The sequence below is a fragment of the Oncorhynchus keta genome, chromosome 2, assembly GCF_023373465.1.
Source record: "Oncorhynchus keta strain PuntledgeMale-10-30-2019 chromosome 2, Oket_V2, whole genome shotgun sequence".
Lineage (NCBI taxonomy): Eukaryota > Metazoa > Chordata > Actinopteri > Salmoniformes > Salmonidae > Oncorhynchus > Oncorhynchus keta.
In genome coordinates, this window is record NC_068422.1 from 13,727,701 (window position 1) to 13,750,043 (window position 22,343).

The 22,343-nt window shown below is 42.3% G+C and overlaps 2 protein-coding genes across 3 annotated transcripts in view; one reads left to right on the forward strand and one right to left on the reverse strand.

Moving 5' to 3' along the window:
* The window catches only part of cpped1 (calcineurin-like phosphoesterase domain containing 1), a 38,401-nt gene extending 23,028 nt beyond the window's left edge, over positions 1 to 15,373 (reverse strand). Inside the window, exons 1-2 of the mRNA XM_035759913.2 lie at positions 15,156 to 15,373; positions 10,509 to 10,727 (exon numbers count right to left, since the gene is read on the reverse strand). Coding sequence (XP_035615806.1) covers positions 10,509 to 10,727; positions 15,156 to 15,219 — 283 coding nt within the window. The 5' untranslated portion in view covers positions 15,220 to 15,373. The remainder of the gene's footprint in view (positions 1 to 10,508; positions 10,728 to 15,155) is intronic.
* A 145-nt stretch (positions 15,374 to 15,518) lies between these two features.
* The window catches only part of LOC118373706 (protein shisa-9B-like), an 88,227-nt gene continuing 81,402 nt past the window's right edge, over positions 15,519 to 22,343 (forward strand). The window contains exons 1-2 of one of the 2 annotated variants that reach the window (XM_052472390.1): positions 15,519 to 15,666; positions 21,534 to 21,652. In XM_052472390.1, the coding sequence (XP_052328350.1) occupies positions 21,600 to 21,652 (53 nt within the window). In that variant the 5' untranslated portion in view covers positions 15,519 to 15,666; positions 21,534 to 21,599. Of the gene's footprint in view, positions 15,667 to 21,533; positions 21,653 to 22,343 lie in introns of those variants that run through there. The other variant, XR_008072925.1, reaches the window with a different exon arrangement.

A 22,343-nucleotide genomic window follows, 5' to 3' on the forward strand; every position in this document is an offset into this window, starting at 1 on the left:
CTATGCATCCATATCAGACTGTATACAGGCTATGCATCCATATCAGACTGTATATAGGCTATGCATCCATATCAGACTGTATACAGGCTATGCATCCATATCAGACTGTATATAGGCTATGCATCCATATCAGACTGTATACAGGCTATGCATCCATATCAGACTGTATATAGGCTATGCATCCATATCAGACTGTATATAGGCTATGCATCCATATCAGACTGTATATAGGCTATGCATCCATATCAGACTGTATATAGGCTATGCATCCAGACTGTATATAGGCTATGCATCCATATCAGACTGTATATAGGCTATGCATCCATATCAGACTGTATATAGGCTATGCATCCATATCAGACTGTATATAGGCTATGCATCCATATCAGACTGTATATAGGCTATGCATCCATATCAGACTGTATATAGGCTATGCATCCATATCAGACTGTATATAGGCTATGCATCCAGACTGTATATAGGCTATGCATCCATATCAGACTGTATATAGGCTATGCATCCATATCAGACTGTATATAGGCTATGCATCCATATCAGACTGTATTTAGGCTATGCATCCAGACTGTATATAGGCTATGCATCCATATCAGACTGTATATCGGCTATGCATCCAGACTGTATATAGGCTATGCATCCATATCAGACTGTATATCGGCTATGCATCCAGACTGTATATAGGCTATGCATCCATATCAGACTGTATATAGGCTATGCATCCATATCAGACTGTATATAGGCTATGCATCCATATCAGACTGTATATAGGCTATGCATCCAGACTGTATATAGGCTATGCATCCATATCAGACTGTATACAGGCTATGCATCCATATTCAGACTGTATATAGGCTATGCATCCATATCAGACTGTATATAGGCTAACTCTCCTTTCTGGTGGTGGTTCTGAAACATCTCCCCTACAGGGTCTCCTCTCTCCTGTCCCCAACCCCTCACTTAACCCATTAGAAGCTTTCCTATTGGAAGTCCCCATCAGCAAAACACACTCACACAGAGTATACTACACTCACACACACACTATGCCTTCTCACAGAGCCTGATTTCTCCAATCTCTCTCCTCTCCAAATTGTGTTCTGCTGCTGCTCAATTCCACCCAGAGTCCAACTAACTGCCTTCAACAGAAATTAGGGGGCATTCAGATGGGTGGAGGGGGAGTTGGTGTTTTTCCACTAAGACATACCCCCATCCCAGTGTGTCACCAGTGTTTTATGTTAATGTAGGCTCTAGTGTTATTGTGCTTCCATCGGGCAAAATCAACAACCTCTGCATCATTCAAGGCTTTGTGGCAAGGTGTTAAAGTGTGCAATTAGCCATTGTTATGTGTAGATGCCAGCCGAAAACTACCCAGGGCCTTGGCTTGGCTCCAAGTTAGAGCAGGTCCGCCAGAGCCATGGCCCAGTGCGGCTTGGGTACCGGCCTGCGTAGATGGAAACAAAAAAGTCTGAGCCTTTTGGGTAAAACACTGTGGTAAATCCTCAATGGAAACTCAGCATAACCTCACTCTCACCTTCCCCTGTTTGTTGGCTCTCCTCGCCCACAAACAAACCCCTGAGGACGTCCCTGGAATCCTTTGTAGTGCTCATTAGGAGTGTGTTAGGTCCATCACGTTGATCTAATAATCTCTCCTCTGAACGTTTCATGGCTCCTAGGTCTCTATGAGTCTCTGTGAAGGGGAAGTCCTCGTCAGTGGGATGGGATCACAGAGAGATCTGTCAATAACAGCAGCACGGCTGGGATGGTGACAGTGTTCCGTGGGAATATGTTCCCTCTGACAGCTGCTTTTTGTGGATTGTGGTCAGGGATGGGCATTTTAATTGGGCCCAGCATGGAGCCTTGTGGTTCACAACAGGTGGTTAAAGAAGGTGATGGTCGATCAAACCGTCAGTTGCCGAGTCCTTCGAGGCCCTGTGTTATCCTGATCACTACAGTGATAATGTAGTGTTGAAGGATACAAGTAGAGAATTTAAATTTATAATGTAGCCTCTCTCCTTCCATGATGATGGAGGTGTCAACAAATAGTCTGCACACTGCGATGCCTACCCATCGAATACCGGCCCACCCTTTTTACACAGCACAATTTTAAGTCATTATTTTGGACAAATTCATTTGGAGAGAAATAAGATATGTGTTTTCACACAATAGAGAGAGGGATCCAAACAAGTTGAGATGGGAGATGTTTACCACAAGAAGAACAAAGAGACACCAGCCAAAACACAGTTGGGGCCAATATCTTGTCTGTCCCTGACAGCCCTGTTTGTTGACAATCCTCTGGCCAGCAACAGTTTTATACTCTTTGTAAATAAACACAAACAGTTTAGGTGTAAATCAAATGTCAGTTAGGCAGCGTTGCCTGGTGATACCCCCCTGGCAGTGGGCACTGTGGAAACGACTGTGCATCTGACAGACGTGGTGTGTAATGCGTCTGGCACACACAACCTGCTCAGGCTGCTTGACGGTAACGAGGAGAGACGGCAGGCCATTTAAAATGTTCCCAAACCCTGCGGTTAGACTATCACTGTGTGTTTGGTAAGGACCGCTGATCTTGCAGTGACCTATAAATGCAACTGATCAGGGAGGGAGGGACTAGGCGGAATGAGAGGGAATCATGCCCGGATTAAACTGAGAAGAGACACTGGGCACCAAGGATTGTGCAGGTGTGGAATGCATTTTAATATAGAAATGTGTCCATTATGGTGTTCATGAGCAGAACGCACAAGGCAAATTCGTAGTCATTATTACTAAGCATGGACGAAATGAGATAGGGAGTGGGCTGAGGACACCCCTGCTGTTTCAGTTTGGCACAACATGTGTTATGTAAGCAGAAGTAGGATTTGGTCCTCGTCATTAAGCTAAATGTGCATTGTGCAAAATACAATACAAATTATACCTTTTATATAGCCATAATAAAATCATGTTCATTATAACTAGGCTATATCAGACATAGCCTAGTGGTTAGAGCATTGGACTAGTAACCGAAATGTTGCAAGTTCGAATCCCACAGCTGACAAGGTACATATGTCTTTCTGCCCCTGAACAGGCAGTTAACCCTTCAGACCACATCACATTTTGTTAGGTTAAAGCATTATTAAAAAATGTATTAAATTCCCTCAATCTACACACACACACACACACACAATAATGACAAAGCGAAAACAGGTTGGTAGAAATTTTTGCGAATGTATTAAAAATACACAGAAAAACCTTATTTACATAAGTATTCAAACCCTTTGCTATGAGATTAGAAATTGAGCTCAGGTGCAACCTGTTTCCATTGAACATCCTTGAGATGTTTCTACAACTTGGAGTCATCCTATGGTAAATTCAATTGATTGGACATGATTTGGAAAGGCACACACCTGTCTATATAAGGTCCCACAGTTGACAGTGCAAGTCAGAGCAAAAACCAAGTCATGAGGTCGAAGGAATTGTCTGTAGAGCTCCGAGACAGGATTGTGTCGAGGCACAGATCTTGGGAATGGTACCAAAAAAAAAATCTGCAGCATTGAAGGTCCCCAAGAACACAGTGGCCTCCATCATTCTTAAATGGAAGAAGTTTTGAACCACAAAGACTTTTCCTTGGTCAGGGAGGTGGTGACAGCATCATGCTGTGGGGATGTTTTTCAGCAGCAGGGACTGGGAGACAAGTGAATGAGTGAATGATGAAGGGAGCCAAGTACAGAGAGATCCTTGATGAAAACCTTCTCCAGAGCTCCTCAGAACTCCAGACTGGGGCGAAGGTTCACCTTCCAACAGGACAACGAGCCTAAGCACACAGCCAAGACAACGCAGGAGTGGCTTCGGGGAAAGTCTCTGAATGTCCTTGAGTGGCCCAGCCAGAGCCCAGAGTTGAACCCGATCGAACATCTCTGGAGAGACCTGAGAATAGCTGTGCAGCAACGCTCCCCATCCAACCTGACAGAGCTTGTGAGGATCTGCAAAAACTCCCCAAATACAGGTGTGCCAAGCTTGCAGCGTCATACTAAAGGCTGTAATCGCTGCCAAAGGTGCTTCAACAAAGTACTCAATAAGGGTCTGAACAGTTCGCAGTTGTAAATGAGAACGTGTTCTCAACTGGCCTACCTGGTTAAATAAAGGTGAAATAAAAACAATATAAATTGTGATCTGTTTTATATATATAGGAAAATTTGCTTTGTCATTAGTTTTTTTTGTGTGATACACAAGGCAATTCTAGGTATTGTGGCACATTTTGGTTAAACTACCCCCAATTCAATGGAATTGCAACCCTCTGCATGCACAGGGCATTTTTCCATCACATGTACAGCTGATTCTCAAGATCTTGCACACTAATGAGATGCTATTGAGCCCACACTACTACACTGTCTGAGCCAAGGACTACATGCTTTCTGGTAAGTTTTGTTTACAATACTGGGTGGGGTGAATATATTTTACATGACATACATGATTTTTTTGTTAACTAGTAAATAGTAGCCTACAGAAAAGTGTGTTTGAATAATTTCTAACTTGTTAACAATCTCTGCTAGTTTGTTTTTGCTACCATATGGGTTTTAGCTTGCTTGAGCCTGCTAACTGCAGAGTGTTAATTCACCTGTTTCCATACATGTTTCATTTTAAAACCTTTATCTTACAAAGGAGTTGTTTAATCTAACTGCTTAACAATTTATCTGTACATTGAATGGTATTATTTTTTATTCTAATTATTACAGGAAAATGACAAGATCTTATTAAGATCTTATTATTATTATCTGATGTGTGGAGACATTTCATTGCAGCTAATGCAGAAGGAAAAGCTGTGTACATTTGCAAATACTGTGCCAAATCATATGGGAAAAATGCAACAAAGATGCAGAATCATCTGGCCAAGTGCATAAAGTTCTCTCAGGGCTCAAAACAAGCAACCCCTGACAAAAGTCCCTCTACTTCTATTTGAGGTGAAAATTATTAATCAAACACTATCGATAGCGACAGCTCATGGTCCTCCTGGAATCAGAAGTTTTTTTTTTAACTCAATGGAGGAACGTAGTCAGAGAAATGCTGATGAGTGTCTTGCACAAGCTGTGGATGCAACTAGTTCACCTCTGATGCTCACAGGCAATGTATACTGGAAGAGATTTCTGAATGTTCTTCACCCAGCATACACCCCTCCAACCAGACATGCTTTATCTACTCATTTGCTGGAAGCAGAGTCCAACAGAGTTCAAGTGAAGGTCAAGCAAATCATAGCGAAAGCAGACTATTGCAATCATCTCTGGTGGGTGGTCGAATGTTCGTGGGCAAAGAAAAATGAACTACATCATCTCCACCCCTCAACCAGTATTCTACAAGAGCACTGGCACAAGGGACAAGAGACACAACGGACCTTGGACCACAGAAGGTATTTGCACTGGTGACAGAGAATGCTGCAAACATGAAGGCTGCTTGGTCTAAAGTGGAGGAGTCCTACCCTCACATCACACCCATTGGCTGTGCTGCTCATGCATTGAATCTGCTCCTCAAGGACATCATGACACTGAAAACAATGGATACACTCTACAAGAGAGCCAAGGAAATGGTTAGGTATGTGAAAGGTCATCAAGTTATACCAGCAATCTACCTCACCAAGCAAAGTGAGAAGAATAAAAGCACCACATTGAAGCTGCACAGCAACACCCGTTGGGATGGTGTTGTCATCATGTTTGACGGTCTCCTGGAGGGGAAGGAGTTTCTCCAAGAAATCACAGTCTGCCGATATGGACAGCCCCATCAAGAGGATCCACCTGGATGATGTCTTTTGGGAGAGAGTGGTAAGCAGCCTGAAACCTATAGCAGTAGCCATTGCACGGATTGAGGGAGAGAATGTAGGGCTGGTTGGTATACCTATATTTTACTATATACCGGTATTGATGCACGGACTGGTTTGGGTTTTTTACTTTACCTTCTTTAAAAGGTATTTGAATGTTTGTTTTGTTAAATGTGATACTCCGTGTGTAACGTCCATTTGTATAGTTTACTCCGCTACTTGATTCATCCCTCTCCGTGCCACTTTACGCACAGACCTAGTCCCACCCTGTCACTCAAGGAGCGCATATGTTCTTGCTTGACCACAAGACACTTTCGTTCAGTCTGCGTGGTCAATGCAGCACATGCAACAATGTTGTTTCCAATTTGATCTTAATATATATCCACAAGCACTCTATAATTACAATATCAGTTTGTGTTTCTTACATCTGCAAACAGCTAGTTTGTATTTTCTTAGCAAGTTAAGATAAATCGGGTTAGCCACTAATGCTAATCGCTAGTTAACTGGCTAACTAAATCAAAGTACTGAGTCAGAGCAAACGTAGCTAGCTAATACAGCCTGATACCAGTGCTGGTGGAGGCCTAAATCAGCATGTTGTTTGTGCAACAGTATCTTCTAAATCAAAGAGGAATAAGCAAAGCATGAATATGTTGGCTACATGACTAAAGATTGTAATGTAGCCAAAGATTATAGGGTCCCCTAGGAAACACTGAACATCACTTTGGTTCCTACCCTGTCACAATAACTCGTTCATGGCATTTTCATTCTTTGTCATGTAAAACAACACCATATTCAAAGTGCCCACTATTATTTATATTCTAACTGTAGAAATATAATAAACATTCTATTTCCGTGACTCCAAAAGTTCACCCAAGTTTTTTGATCTAAATTGCAATTGCAACATTTAGTTAAAAATAAGGCCTAGTTTTTTTCCCCATATCGTGGCAGTGTGGAAATGATCTCAAATGAGTGCAGGAAGTTATTTTAGGTTTAAGTTGAATTGACAGTATAAAACAATTAGAATGGAGAACGACCCATTGAAATAATGTAGAATACATGTGTTGCCACACTAGGGTCACGCACTACTCAAGGAAAATGAAGAACTTTTATCAAAAACATAACATACGTATGTTGAAAACGTTAATGGGAGATGCGATGGATCATTGGGGATCATTCAATATTTCCTTTCTTTTGTTCAGTGAAATGATCCCATGTGAAGACAACTCATTTAAATAAAGTTCAATTTGTAACTAAATTGTTTTTGTGCTTTTTTCTATTGGAAGGATTTAATCATTTGCAATTATGTCTACTTATGATAAGGTAAAAGGTTTATGTTTCTGTCTCCATATATGGTAAATATATCCAATGAAAAAAACAGAGTGGGGAGAACAAGTATTTGATAACCTGTAAAATCGGCAGTGTTTCCTACTTACAAAGCATGTAGAGGTCTGTAATTTTTTATCATAGGTACACTTCAACTGTGAGAGACGGAATCTAAAACAAAAATCCAGAAAATAATATTATATGATTTTAATTCATTTGCATTGTATTGCATGACATAAGTATTTGATCACCTACCAACCAGTAAATATTCCGGCACTCACAGACCTGTTAGTTTTTTTTTAAGAAGCCCTCCTGTTCTCCACTCATTACCTGTATTAACTGCAACTGCTTGAACTCATTATCTGTATAAAAGACACCTGTCCACACACTCAATCAAACAGACTCCAACCTCTCCACAATGGCCTAGACTAGAGAGCTCTGTAAGGACATCAGGGATCAAATTATAGACCTGCACAAGGCTGGGATTGGCTACAGGACAATAGGCAAGCAGCTTGGTGAGAAGGCAACAACTGCTGGGGCAATTATTTGAAAATGGAAGAAGTTCAAGATGACGGTCAATCACCCTCGGTCTGGGGCTCCATACAAGATCTCACCTCGTGGGGCATCAATGATCATGAGGAAGGTGAGGGATCAGCCCAGAACTACACGGCAGGAACTGGTCAATGACCTGAAGAGAGCTGGGACCACAGTCTCAAAGAAAACCATTAGTAACACACTACGCCGTCATGGATTCAAATCCTGCAGCGCACGCAAGGTCCCCCTGCTCAAGCCAGCGCATGTCCAGGTCCGTCTGCAGTTTGCCAATGACCATTTGGATGATCCAGAGGAGGAATGGGAGAAGGTCATGTGGTCTGATGAGACAAAAAAAAAATAGAGCTTTTTGGTCTGAACTCCACTCGCCGTGTTTGGAGGAAGAAGAAAGATTAGTGCAACCCCAAGTACACCATCCCAACCGTGAAGCATGGAGGTGGAAACATCATTCTTTGGGGATGCTTTTCTGCAAAGGGGACAGGACGACTGCACCGTATTGAGGGGAGGATGGATGGGGCCATGTATCGCGAGATCTTCGCCAACAACTTTCTTCCCTCAGTAAGAGCATTGATGATGGGTCGTGGCTGGGTCTTCCAGCATGACAACGACCCAAAACACACAGCCAGGGCAACTAAGGAGTGGCTCCGTAAGAAGCATCTCAAGGGCCTGGAGTGGCCTAACCAGTCTCTAGACCTGAACCCAATAGAAAATCTTTGGAGGGAGCTGAAAGTCCGTATTGCCCAGCGAGAGCCCCGAAACCCGAAGGATCTGGAGAAGGTCTGTATGGAGGAGTGGGCCAAAATCCCTGCTCTAGTGTGTGCAAACCTGGTCAAGAACTACAGGAAACATATGATCTCTGAAATTGCAAACAAAGGTTTCTGTACCAAATATTAAGTTCTGCTTTTCTGATGTATCAAATACTTATGCAATAAAATGCAAATTAATTACAAAATCATACAATGTGATTTTCTGGATTTTTGTTTTAGATTCCGTCTCTCACAGTTGAAGTCTACCTATGATAAAAATAAGACCTCTACATGCTTTGTAAGAAACACTGCCAATTTTGCAGGTTATCAAATACTTGGTCTGTATACACTGTATACATTTAAATGGTATTAATATTCATTTGCATATTTCCGTTAATTGCCACGGAAAGTTTCCACCTCTGAAAATTCCCCAAAATGCACAACCCTATTTGGGTAATGTGTGTAGATTGAAGGGGAAAAACTATTTAATTAATTTTAGAATAAGGCTGTAACGTAAAAAAATGTGGAAAAAGTCAAGGGGTCTGAATACTTTCCAAATGCACTGTATTCAGCATAGCTGGACAGACAGACAGGCACGCCTGCTGTCTCCTGTAGATGCACGTCAGAGCCACGGACTCCACAGATATACCCCTGGAAGGCAAGGCCCCCCACAGCCCTTAATTGTAATGAAAAGGTAGTTCTGTTGTTAAGCAGCACTTTGGCGCGCAACAATATTATCTCTGCAGTGGGTCTAGCCTGCCGATTCCTCTTACAGTTATCAAATTAGTCAGCTGGCTGTCAAACACTCACCAAGCTATAGCTCCTCACTGAAATTGCATTCACCACCAGCATCTGTTTCCAACTAACACCTTTCAGGCATACCTCTCCCACTTATCCTCCTCTTTCCACACAGGAAAGGATGGGGTTTTAGGACTTTTTTCTTACACTGACAAATGGGAGGTAAGTTTTCCTTAAGGCCTGACAAACCTCTGCTGTGCTAAGCCAGCCTCAGATCTATTTGAGTAGATAAAACTCATTAATTTCCCTAGATCTACCATTGTGTGAAAAATGGCTTAGAGGCAAACACTTCATTCATAGATTTTTGATAAAACATTGCACAGAGACAGTAGCGGGAGTTTACAAAGTCCGCCGGTATCAAGAGACGGCTCATTCTTCTGCATCTCATAGAACATTCTGTAACGATTCCAAACACTAACGTTCTCAAGAGTGCATAAATCAGGAGAATCAATGTATCATTATATAACAGTCATATTCCACTCCCTTTATAGACTCATGGAATATCAGAGACCTTCACACTGATCTATCAGAATGTCAATTACAGTGCATTTACATTGCTGCTTGACATTGAACTCTTATGGTCACACGGCTGCAATGAAATGTGCCGTAGCAAAACTATAGCACAGATAGAACAAAGAGACATATTTCACCGGATGTATAAATGTGAAGCATTTATACAAAATATGGTAGTGAGAGGAAGCCCAGTGGCCGGCAGTTGGAGAAGATGGAACGAGATGGATTCTGATAGACATTCTGCTAATTTACTCATCGATTAAACATTTGATTGCAATACAGTTCTCTGTTCCCAAAACTACAATCTGTTACGAACAGTGGATAAAGTTTTGTAGACTTTACCCGTTGCATTGTTTAGGAGTGAAAAGGTGATTTGAGTTATTGCACACGCGCACTTCACAGAGTAGCGTTCTCCAAAGGAAATATGCAAACTAACGCTAGAACGCGCCAATAGGATCTCTAGCTCCTGCTTGGCTCTGCCTACCTAATTGCTTGTTCGGCCCACTATAGCTCATTCGTTCCCATTTGAAACGGCAGGCTGTGGTCTATCTTGGTTCAGTTATAAAAATCTTTGACTTTACTCTTCCACTCCCAGTTGTCGTTCTGAATACAAACGGCGGCATCACGTTGAGGACAGTACACAAAAAGGATCCCGTCATTGTCAAAGTATGACTGGACTGCTCTCTTCCACATAGTATGTCTACCATACGAATATAGGTAATATCCTTATGTTTACACCTGTTAAGGCTCAGGTGTGTTTCTTTTGAACATTGTCTTACTTGGCATGGCATGAACCAGGTCCCCACACAGCACCATGAACTTGGGCCTGGGGCTCAGCTTGTTGACGGCCTCCACAGCCTGCTGGGTCAGCTGGACCTCATCGGTCCACTCGTCCCCTCCCCCGTCACAGTCCCCCTCCCTCCAGGTCTTCATCAGACCCAGCTGGGGGTCTGCAGCCTGGATGAAGCAGAATGGGCCTCTCCATTCCTTCTGTTCATCTGAGAAGGTAGGAGGAGTTCAGGGGAGAGAGTCATGCCAGGGACATGAGATAGAATATAGAATACAGTGGAAAGTATTCAGAACCCTTCACTTTTTCCAAATATTATGTTACAGCCTTATTCTAAAATGGATTCAATCGTTTTTTTCCTCATCAATCTACACACAAATGTGAAAAAAGTGAAGGGATCTGAATACTTTCCGAATGCACTATACTTTATTGCAACGGGTGTCTCTATTTATGAAAGTCATGCTGAAGTTAGTCCTAAAAGCAGTATTCTTACAAATTGACCCTGGGGATGCAGGATTTTGTTCTAATCATCAAGCCCTTGACTAGTTGAATCTGGTGTTGGTATTGGGTCTGGAGAAAAAGCCTGCACTGATGTAATGGTTGTTGTCAGTCCTGTTTCCCTTCAGCAAAGAAAAAGTTTCAATATATTAACAGAATTATGGATGTTGATGCGTGCATTGCAAAGTGTTGAACATAATCCGGACATTGCGTAACCGGTGCTGTAAACCTACAATAATCACTCTCATATTCATAAAAAAATACAAGGCACTACTTGATGTGCCAGTGAGTAGCATGAAGGGACAGATCTGACATCATGTTTAACAGATTGCCCTTGTTGCATGCAAATGGCCAGCAGAAACAGCCATCCACTATCCATACGATGTGTTAAGAGGAAAGACAAACAAATGCTCTCTCTCCTCTGTTCTGCTTCACTCACTTTGTTCCAGCAGCTCAAAAAGTAGCTATATGCTTCATACACACATTACAATATACTCACTCTCTCACACACACACACACACACACACACACACACACACACACACACACACACACACACACACAGCGGGACTTCCTTGTTCATCAGGATCTTCAATGTTTAACATGCTCTTCATGCATTTTTTGAGTTTGTTAATTCTCTCCTCCAGAGAAGCTTGTGCGGCAAATGAAAGCCTGAGAATCCCAGTACTGGGAACAACAGTGCAAGAGCCTTTACTTTGCTCTTTGTATCTTCATTTAGAAAATAATGGGGAACATTCCCTGCTCCTATGGTTAACATTAACATCAGATGTATTAAACACAACACAAATTAGACGCCTTACTTTATGGCTATAAATGCACAATCATGACATGGGAAGTAGCAGGCTATTTGGAAGGATCAAAGGTAAAGAAAATATAAAACACATTTTAACTACAATTTTCAGTCTAAGGTTATGTTCATATCATCATCACTGAAGACAGGATGCTGCTTTGGTACATTACATAGGTTGAAAACTTTCCTGACTGGGGCTTGAACTTTTACAATTCAGAAAAATACTTATGCTGCTTAGGCTTATTCTGCAATATAACTTGCATCAGTCTTCTATACCAATCAATCAGTCAAATATATTTATAAAGCCTGTTTTACATCAGGAGATGTCCCAAATTGCTTATACAGAAACCCATCCTAAAACCCCAAACTGCAAGCAATGCAGACGTAGAAGCACGGTGGCTAGGAACAACTCCCTAGAAAGGCAGGAATTTAGGAAGAAACCTAGAGGAACCAGGCCCTGAGGGGTGGCCAGGCCTCTTCTGTCCTGTGCCAAGTGGAGATTATTAGAGTACATGGCCATTAAGGCCAGATTGAACATCTTGAAGAACAAACATTCATAGATGACCAACAGGGTAAAATAATAATCCATACCATACCGTGAGAATATTGGTTTTAGTTCACTGATCTCTCCACCACCAATTAGAAACATGTATATTCTAACTAGGTTGCACGCAAACTGTTTCCTCCCATAACTAGAAATTTTAAAAAGGTTAAGCCCCCCTTTTTACCGACTCATGAGACATACATGATTTGTAAGGCTTTTACACCGAGAAAAAGCCTGGTATCTTTGTTAACACAAGCTTTACAGTAGTGTGATTGTCTCAGGAGTCGCTGCTGTGTGAACTATAAAAATAAAAAAAGAATTGAAAAAGAGTAGCCAAAGCTCCCATGAAAGCCGATAAGTACACCCAGCTTTGTGTGGCTGCGCTGAGCGAGCTTCACTTCAAACATAAATCTAAGGGATTTCTCATCTGACAGACGGTGCATTCAAACAATACTAATCATAATTCACGATTAGAGTGGAGGGCCTTTAAAAAATAATTTTTAAATGAAATATGGAACTTTTGTTGAATTCTCATTTGAAGAGAAAAACCTATTCACTTCACCATCCGTTTGTGGTGCTGAAAATCAAAAAAAGTTTGTTGAGAGATGAGAATTGCGAGTTGCTCTCGAGAACCCAAGGCATTCTGCCTCATCCCAAGGATGCTCAGCTAAAAACGCTGCTTACCGGGGGAGACCATGTGAACTACAATCCCGAAGCTATGTTTTAACATTTAGAAAATGTCAATCATCGCTTGAAATACAGTTTAAAGAACGTAACTCATATCAGCTAGAAAGAATCTTTCAAGTTAAAAAGTTACACTTACTGTAGCAGGTTTGCACAGATCCATATGGCTGTGTGCCTCGAGCCAAGAACTACACTTTCCGCCCAGTTACGCTTACACACGTGTGCGAGCATCTAGATAGCGAATTAGTGCAGGTTTTCGCCTCTGTCTTCCGTAAACAAGTGCTGTAACATGGAGACATGGCAGTGTGGGAACACTAACCCTAACTTTATCAAGGTGTGTGTCAATTTAACCTTTTCTTAATTATTATTTATCTCTGATTTGAAAGATAAGGTCCTTTTGCTTCCAAAACCATACAGCAAGAGACACGTTAATGTTCAGACTGCGCATCTGGGCTCTTAACAAAACACCCCCGTACAGAAGACGCCTTCATCCACATCAAAACCAAATTGTATACATGTAGGTAGTTATTAAAGTGACTATGCATAGATAACAGCAGAGAGTAGCAGCAGCATAAGGGGGGGGGGGGCAAATGCAAATAATCTGGGGAGCCATTTGATTAGATGTTCAGGAGTCTTATGGCTTGGTGGTAGAAGCTGTTTAGAAGCCTCTTGGACCTAGACTTGGTGCTCCGGTACTGCTTGCTGTGCTCTGACACCGCCTGGTATATAGGTCCTGGATGGCAGGAAGCTAGGCCCCGGTGATATACTGAGCCGTACTCACTACCCTCTGTAGTGCCTTGCGGTCAGAGGCCAAGCAGTTGCCATACCAGGCAGTGATGAAACCTGTCAGGAAGCTCTCGATGGTGCAGCTTTAAGAACCTTCTGAGGATCTGAGGACCCATGCCAAATCATTTCAGCCTCCTGAGGGGGAATAGGTTTTGTCGTGCCCTCATCACGACAGTCTTGGTGTGCTTGGACCATATTAGTTTGTTGGGAATGTGGACGCCAAGGAACTTGAAGCTCTCAACCTGCTCCACTACAACCCCGTCGCTGAGAATAGGCGCGTGCTCAGTTCTCCTTTTCCTGCAGTCTACAATCATCTCCTTTGTCTTGATCACGTTGAGGGAGAGGTTGTTGTCCTTGCACCAGATGGTCAGGTCTCTGACCTCCTCCCTATAGTCTGTCTCTTCATTGTCTGTGATCAGGCCTACCACTGTTGTGTCATCAGCAAACTTAATGATGGTGTTGGAGTCATTACACAATGACTTATGTGTAATGTATGGAACTGAGTGTCATGATCAAGGGCTATTAGTGTCTATGAATGGGCTAGGCTGTGAGAGGAAGAGACTGTCTGTGAATCTGATTAGTTGTTAAACAATTAAATTCCTCAGTCTGTAAGCTTGGGCAGAAATGGAGCCATTCAGCCTAGTCGGTTCACTGGTCAAAGGTCTACAGTAGACAGTGACTGACTTGCTATCACCAGCCAATCCGAAAATAGGCCTATAAAATACATAAAAAAGACGGGAGGTATTCATCATGTGTTTACTTAGTCTTCCATACAACATAACACGTGTAATAGGCCATTGCATTTGGGCAGAGACCTGTTTTGGGGTTATGATAAGGTAAACGGCAATAATACAACTCACATTTACAGCTAACGTTAGTTACTGTTAGGCATTTGTAAATCAATCTTCAGAATCAAGGGCTAGCTATATTTCATGAGTTGAAAGTATTACTGACTGTGAATTGGTGAAAAGGCTAGTTTATAGCTGAGCAGATTCAAACAAATGAGAAGTATTGTTCTGGAACTCATCTCTGCTAAATGACTTAAATGTAATGTAATGTAAACGCAGAGTAAATGGCAAAAGGCTAAACAGCAACTTTTGTAAACAACATGACACGTCTCGGGAAAGTCGTTCACGTGTAGCACAGATAGCTAGCTCGTTAGGTTACTCGATGGGTTAATTTAGCGTGCATATTCGTAACTATGTATCCTTTATTTATATTAACCAGTCAGGAATACAAAATTGTAAAACAGATGGATGTTAGCCAGCCTGTACAGTTAACTAACTATAGCTAGCCAACTAACTAACATTAGCTACCTTCGGTCAGTCCAGTGAAGGTCCGCTGTTTAGCTCTAAGAAAAATATCCTCGGCTTCAGCCATGGCTTCACTTGTCCCTCAAAGGTTAACGTTCGTATTCTTATGGCTTGATGTTGATCCTATTTTGTCAATAATTAACTGACTCTTGAGATTAGTCAGTGTAGCTAGTTACGTACAGTGAATACAAAACGTAAAGCTGGAAGCTCCGCCTAGTTCTAAAATGTCTACAACATCCCCTTGTTGCTGACGAGGGTGACTTCCAGACAGTGGCAAGGGGATCAATAAACCCATCAACTTCGGGACACACTCGTGACTTGAATGATGCAATTCATATTAAATCATTAAACAAGCATGGCATTCACATTTTGGATTAAGCCCGTAGACTCCTCGCTCATCTTAAATCAACTACATCAGCTATCTATTATCTGTGCCTGGCTGCATATAACTTTTGGATCGGTGCTATCCGGAATGCTTGGGACGTTCATACCCCTTGTAGTTGAACATGGTTAGGTAAGTGTAATGGTTAGGTAAGCTCTACGACCCCTACAAGAGTATTGGGACTCGTCTGATGTCGGTACAGCCGATCTGCCGATTTCTGTCTGTACCGTCCAAACAGTTTGGGTTTAACACTAATATGACCCCTCTGTGTAAAGGTGAGACTCGTGTACGAACACGTACATGTTTCTTTGCTCTAGGATACACACAGGCTCACAAGACTCGTCTGAAGGTCCCCCGGTACCAGTCAAACAAATTAATGGAAGTATATATGGAGACTGTTCAGTGACCAAAAAAATAATGGTTTCTTTAAAAAACGTAAAAATAAAAAGATAACAAATATTTCCTGATGTTTCTTTTGATTTTTTTTTTTTTTTTTGGGGGTATCTGTTGTCCCATGTAGTGAATCTGTTATTCAATGCGTTTGTATGGGCTCATAGCAGTAAGGCCAAAGAAAATGTTGAATCAAATCCTTTTTTAATATATTTTTTTGTTACTTCAAGGAGTCTTAAAATTCTAAATCAAATAGCAAATTGATCCTTTGTATGACATTCTTAACACAATTCCATATAGCTTTGTAGAACCCCTCCCCTGGCTTAGACATGGCTTAAACTGTTTAGTGCCACAAAATAAGGGGTTAAATACATGTAAAAAAAATGTTTCCTGATCTTTCTTATATCTTTCAGACAGTGGTGTCCCGTCATTCAGGGCACGTGGGGCAGAGCTCCACCTGTTTGAACCTGTTTGAGCCCCACATTTTTAGCAAAAATTTAAATAATTATATATTTTTTGGAGCTTGTCTGTTTTGCATGTTATTTTGGCATTAATACAGTGGGGCAAAAAAATATTTAGTCAGCCACCAATTGTGCAAGTTCTCCCACTTAAAAAGATGAGAGAGGCCTGTAATTTTCATCATAGGTACACTTCAACTATGACAGACAAAATGAGAAAAAGAATGAATTTATTTGCAAATTATGGTGGAAAATAGGTATTTGGTCAATAACAAAAGTGTACCTCAATATTTTGTTATATACCATTTGTTGGCAATGACAGAGGTCAAACCCTAAAACACTTCTGTGAGCAGGCCTGTCTAATCGACCTGGCCCGGGTATCCTGGAAGGACATTGACCCCATCCCGTCAGTTGAGGATGCCTGGTCATTCTTTAAAAGTAACTTCCTCGCCATTTTAGATAAGCATGCTCCGTTCAAAAAATGCAGAACTAAGAACAGATATAGCCCTTGGTTCACTCCAGACCTGACTGCCCTCGACCAGCACAAAAACATCCTGTGGCGGACTGCAATAGCATCGAATAGTCCCCGCGATATGCAACTGTTCAGGGAAGTCAGGAACCAATACACGCAGTCAGTCAGGAAAGCTAAGGCCAGCTTCTTCAGGCAGAAGTTTGCATCCTGTAGCTCCAACTCCAAAAAGTTCTGGGACACTGTGAAGTCCATGGAGAACAAGAGCACCTCCTCCCAGCTGCCACTGCACTGAGGCTAGGTAACACGGTCACCACCGATAAATCCATGATTATCGAAAAATTCAACAAGCATTTCTCAACGGCTGGCCATGCTTTCCGCCTGGCTACTCCAACCTCGGCCAACAGCTCTCCCCCCGCAGCTACTCGCCCAAGCCTCTCCAGGTTCTCCTTTACCCAAATCCAGATAGCAGATGTTCTGAAAGAGCTGCAAAACCTGGACCCGTACAAATCAGCTGGGCTTGACTATCTGGACCATCTATTTCTGAAACTATCCGCCGCCATTGTCGCAACCCCTATTACCAGCCTGTTCAACCTCTCTTTCATATCGTCTGAGATCCCCAAGGACTGGAAAGCTGCCGCAGTCATCCCCCTCTTCAAAGGGGGAGACACCCTGGACCCAAACTGTTACAGACCTATATCCATCCTGCCCTCCCTATCTAAGGTCTTCGAAAGCCAAGTCAACAAACAGGTCACTGACCATCTCGAATCCCACCGTACCTTCTCCGCTGTGGTTTCCGAGCCGGTCACGGGTGCACCTCAGCCACGCTCAAGGTACTAAACGATATCATAACCGCCATCGATTAAAGACAGTACTGTGCAGCCGTCTTCATCGACCTTGCCAAGGCTTTCGACTCTGTCAATCACCATATTCTTATCGGCAGACTCAGTAGCCTCGGTTTTTCGGATGACTGCCTTGCCTGGTTCACCAATTACTTTGCAGACAGAGTTCAGTGTGTCAAATCGGAGGGCATGCTGTCCGGTCCTCTGGAAGTCTCTATGGGGGTGCCACAGGGTTCAATTCTCGGGCCGACTCTTTTTTCTGTATATATCAATGACATTGCTCATGCTGCGGGCGATTCCCTGATCCACCTCTACGCAGACGACACAATTCTATATACTTCCGGCCCGTCCTTGGACACTGTGCTATCTAACCTCCAAACGAGCTTCAATGCCATACAACACTCCTTCCGTGGCCTCCAACTGCTCTTAAACGCTAGTAAAACCAAATGCATGCTTTTCAACCGTTCACTACCTGCACCCGCACTCTTGACCAGCATCACCACCCTGGATGGTTCCAACCTTGAATATGTGGACATCTATAAGTACCTAGGTGTCTGGCTAGACTGTAAACTCTCCTTCCAGACTCATATCAAACATCTCCAATCGAAAATCAAATCAAGAGTCGGCTTTCTATTCCGCAACAAAGCCTCCTTCACTCACGCCGCCAAACTTACCCTAGTAAAACTGACTATCCTACCGATCCTCGACTTCGGCGATGTCATCTACAAAATTGCTTCCAACACTCTACTCAGCAAACTGGATGCAGTTTATCACAGTGCCATCCGTTTTGTCACTAAAGCACCTTATACCACCCACCACTGCGACTTGTACGCTCTAGTCGGCTGGCCCTCGCTACATATTCGTCGCCAGACCCACTGGCTCCAGGTCATCTACAAGTCCATGCTAGGTAAAGCTCCGCCTTATCTCAGTTCACTGGTCACGATGGCAACACCCATCCGTAGCACGCGCTCCAGCAGGTGTATCTCACTGATCATCCCTAAAGCCAACACCTCATTTGGCCGCCTTTCGTTCCAGTACTCTGCTGCCTGTGACTGGAACTAATTGCAAAAATCACTGAAGTTGGAGACTTTTATCTCCTTCACCAACTTCAAACATCTGCTATCTGAGCAGCTAACCGATCGCTGCAGCTGTACATAGTCTATTGGCAAATAGCCCACCCATTTTTACCTACCTCATCCCCATACTGTTTTTATTTATTTACTTTTCTGCTCTTTTGCACACCAATATCTCTACCTGTACATGACCATCTGATCATTTATCACTCCAGTGTTAATCTGAAAAATTGTAATTATTCGCCTACCTCATGCCTTTTGCACACAATGTATATAGACTCCCCTTTTTTTCCTACTGTGTTATTGACTTGTTAATTGTTTACTCCATGTGTAAGTAACTCTGTGTTGTCTGCTCACACTGCTATGCTTTATCTTGGCCAGGTCGCAGTTGCAAATGAGAACTTGTTCTCAACTAGCCTACCTAGTTGAATAAAGGTGAAATAAATAAAAAAATTAAAAACGCTTTCTGTAAGTCTTCACAAGGTTTTCACACACTGTTGCTGGTATTTTGGCCCATTCCTCCATGCAGATCTCCTCTAGAGCAGTGATATTTTGGGGCTGTTACTGGGCAACACGGACCCTCCAAAGATTTTCTATGGGGTTGAGATCTGGAGACTGGCTAGGCCACTCCAGGACCTTGAAATGCTTCTTACGAAGCCACTCCTTTATTGCCCGGGCGGTGTGTTTGGGATCATTGTCATGCTGAAAGACCCAGCCACGTTTCATCTTCAATGCCCTTGCTGATGGAAGGAGGTTTTCACAAAAAATCTCACGATACATGGCCCCATTCATTCTTTCCTTTACACGGATCAGTCGTCCTGTTCCCTTTGCAGAAAAACAGTCCCAAAGCATGATGTTTCCACCCCCATGCTTCACAGTAGGTATGGCGTTCTTTGGATGCAACTCAGCATTCTTTGTCCTCCAAACACGACGAGTTGAGTTTTTACCAAAAAGTTATATTTTGGTTTAATCTGACCATATGACATTCTCCCAATCTTCTTCTGGATCATCCAAATGCTCTCTAGCAAACTTCAGACGGGCCTGGACATGTACTGGCTTAAGCAGGGGGACACGTCTGGCACTGCAGGATTTGAGTCCCTGGCGGCGTAGTGTGTTACTGATGGTAGGCTTTGTTACTTTGGTCCCAGCTCTCTGCAGGTCATTCACTAGGTCCCCCCGTGTGGTTCTGGGATTTTTGCTCACCGGTTCTTGTGATCATGTTGACCCCACGGGGTGAGATCTTGCGTGGAGCCCCAGATCGAGGGAGATTATCAGTGGTCTTGTATGTCTTCCATTTCCTGATAATTGCTCCCACAGTTGATTTCTTCAAACCAAGCTGCTTACCTATTGCAGATTCAGTCTTTCCAGCCTGGTGCAGGCCTACAATTTTGTTTCTGGTGTCCTTTGACAGCTCTTTGGTCTTGGCCATAGTGGAGTTTGGAGTGTGACTGTTTGAGGTTGTGGACAGGTGTCTTTTATACTGATAACAAGTTCAAAAAGGTGCCATTAATACAGGTAATGAGTGGAGGACAGAGGAGCCTCTTAAAGAAGAAGTTACAGGTCTGTGAGAGCCAGAAATCTTGCTTGTTTGTAGGTGACCAAATACTTATTTTCCACCATAATTTGCAAATAAATTCATTAAAAATCCTACAATGTGATTTTCAGGATTTTTTTCTCATTTTGTCTGTCATAGTTGAAGTGTACCTATGATGAAAATTACAGGCCTCTCTCATCTTTTTAAGTGGAAGAACTTGCACAATTGGTGGCTGACTAAATACGTTTTTGCCCCAGTGTATGTGTCACATATCAGTTTTCAAAAACAATGTAATATATATATATAATTGATTTAATAAAGCCGCATACAAACATGGTCTCTTTTTTGTTTTCTTGAGTAAGGCAGCTCCAAAAGGCAGGTGTTTCAGTATAGCTCAGTACTTTCTGTGGTGCTGTGGCAAGCCAGCAGAAAATACGGAGCGTTGTGCCGTGATTGCCTCAGTGTTCTGTCACTCATGGGGACAATACGTCACTGCCTAGTCTAAGTGTAGAGCTAAAAAATTCAAGCCCCTTGGGTGCTGTCATAGAGTTACATTAGAAGTGCCCATCCAAGAAGTTTCAAGGTCATTGGACAAAGATAAAATGACATCAAATACATTATATATACAGTAGCTTTGATTGGACTGATCATGTCAACATCATACTTTCAAAATCATAGCTGGCAGTCATCATCTTAATCAAGTCGACAGTCTAGTGGAAAATCCTATATAATCCTTGTCATATGAAGATAAACAATTAAGAGAAATTATAAATAAAACGTATCGGTGCTCATTGACCATTGGACATAAACATTACACAACAAGTTGGAAATCGCAAATTCAACATTGAGTGGTTTGGAATGAATCAGTGGCTAACTGCAAGCATTGCAAAACAATCACTAGCCTGCTATTCAGTGGAGTGGCTGTGTGGTCCCAAGTCTAAGATTAAGGGTCTATATTCCTAGATTAAAATTATAAACGTTTAACATTGACCATGCTGTCAATGAAGCATGAGTTGTGCCGCGCCCAAAACAACTGTTAAGTCAGAACTGCAAAATCTGACTTTAGTGAGTTCAAGACAACTGGGATCTTTGGAAAAAAGGAGCTACGACTGGGAAAATGTGTTTTGAACTTTCATCCAACTCTGAATTGTAAATTGGGAACTCTGGCCTCTTTCTAGAGCTACGATCTGAAGATCACTGATGTCATCATGATTCAACTTTTTTTTCCTCCAGGTTCCTAGGTGTCTTGAAATCACTATAAATCCAGAGAATCTCACTTTGACAAAGTTTGATGACAAAATGTGCCCACGAAGGACTGCCGTGCCACCTTTCTGTGAGCACAGCACAACAAGGTGAGTCCAAAAATGTATTTTATTCTGCTGTATTAATGATGTAACATGCCAGGGAGATATGTATACTGTAGCTAAGAAAGTGTATGTACTAAGTGTATGTTGTGTAGTAAACTGTTAGTAGCCCATGTGTCTAATAATTTGGTCTATTTTCACCTCTTAATTTCACCTACTATTCTGACTTGATGGTGCACATGTAGCCTATAACCTGCTTTTGAAAAATGTAATCATCGAATATTGTAAAAGCTTTCATTGTCTGCTTATATGCCTCCTTTATTTATCATGTGGTTCTGACTTGGTGTACAGGGAGAACACTGTAAGAACGGCCCATGTTCTGAATTCTGTCATTGTACATTTCAAAAGTGCTGAACAAATAGTTATATTGACTAAGCCCGTCCTAGATCGCTCATTAATCTCTTAATTCGAAATGACAGATTGCCTCTTATCCGCTTGTTGTCCCAGTATGGCATAGTTTGTCAATTGTCAGTAGAAACCACATTTGTTTAAGCAAGTCAGTCATATCAGCTATGTTTTTCAAAAGGCAGTAAATGAGGCTGAATGAATTGGTTCGCTGCCAGACAAGGCTCTGCTGTTAGCCAGGTGTAGCAGTGGTAAGGTGTTGGGACTGCTGTTGGGACAGCTTTATGTAGGCCCTAACAGTTTGTGGACACCGTTTGTCACCATTATAGTTAAA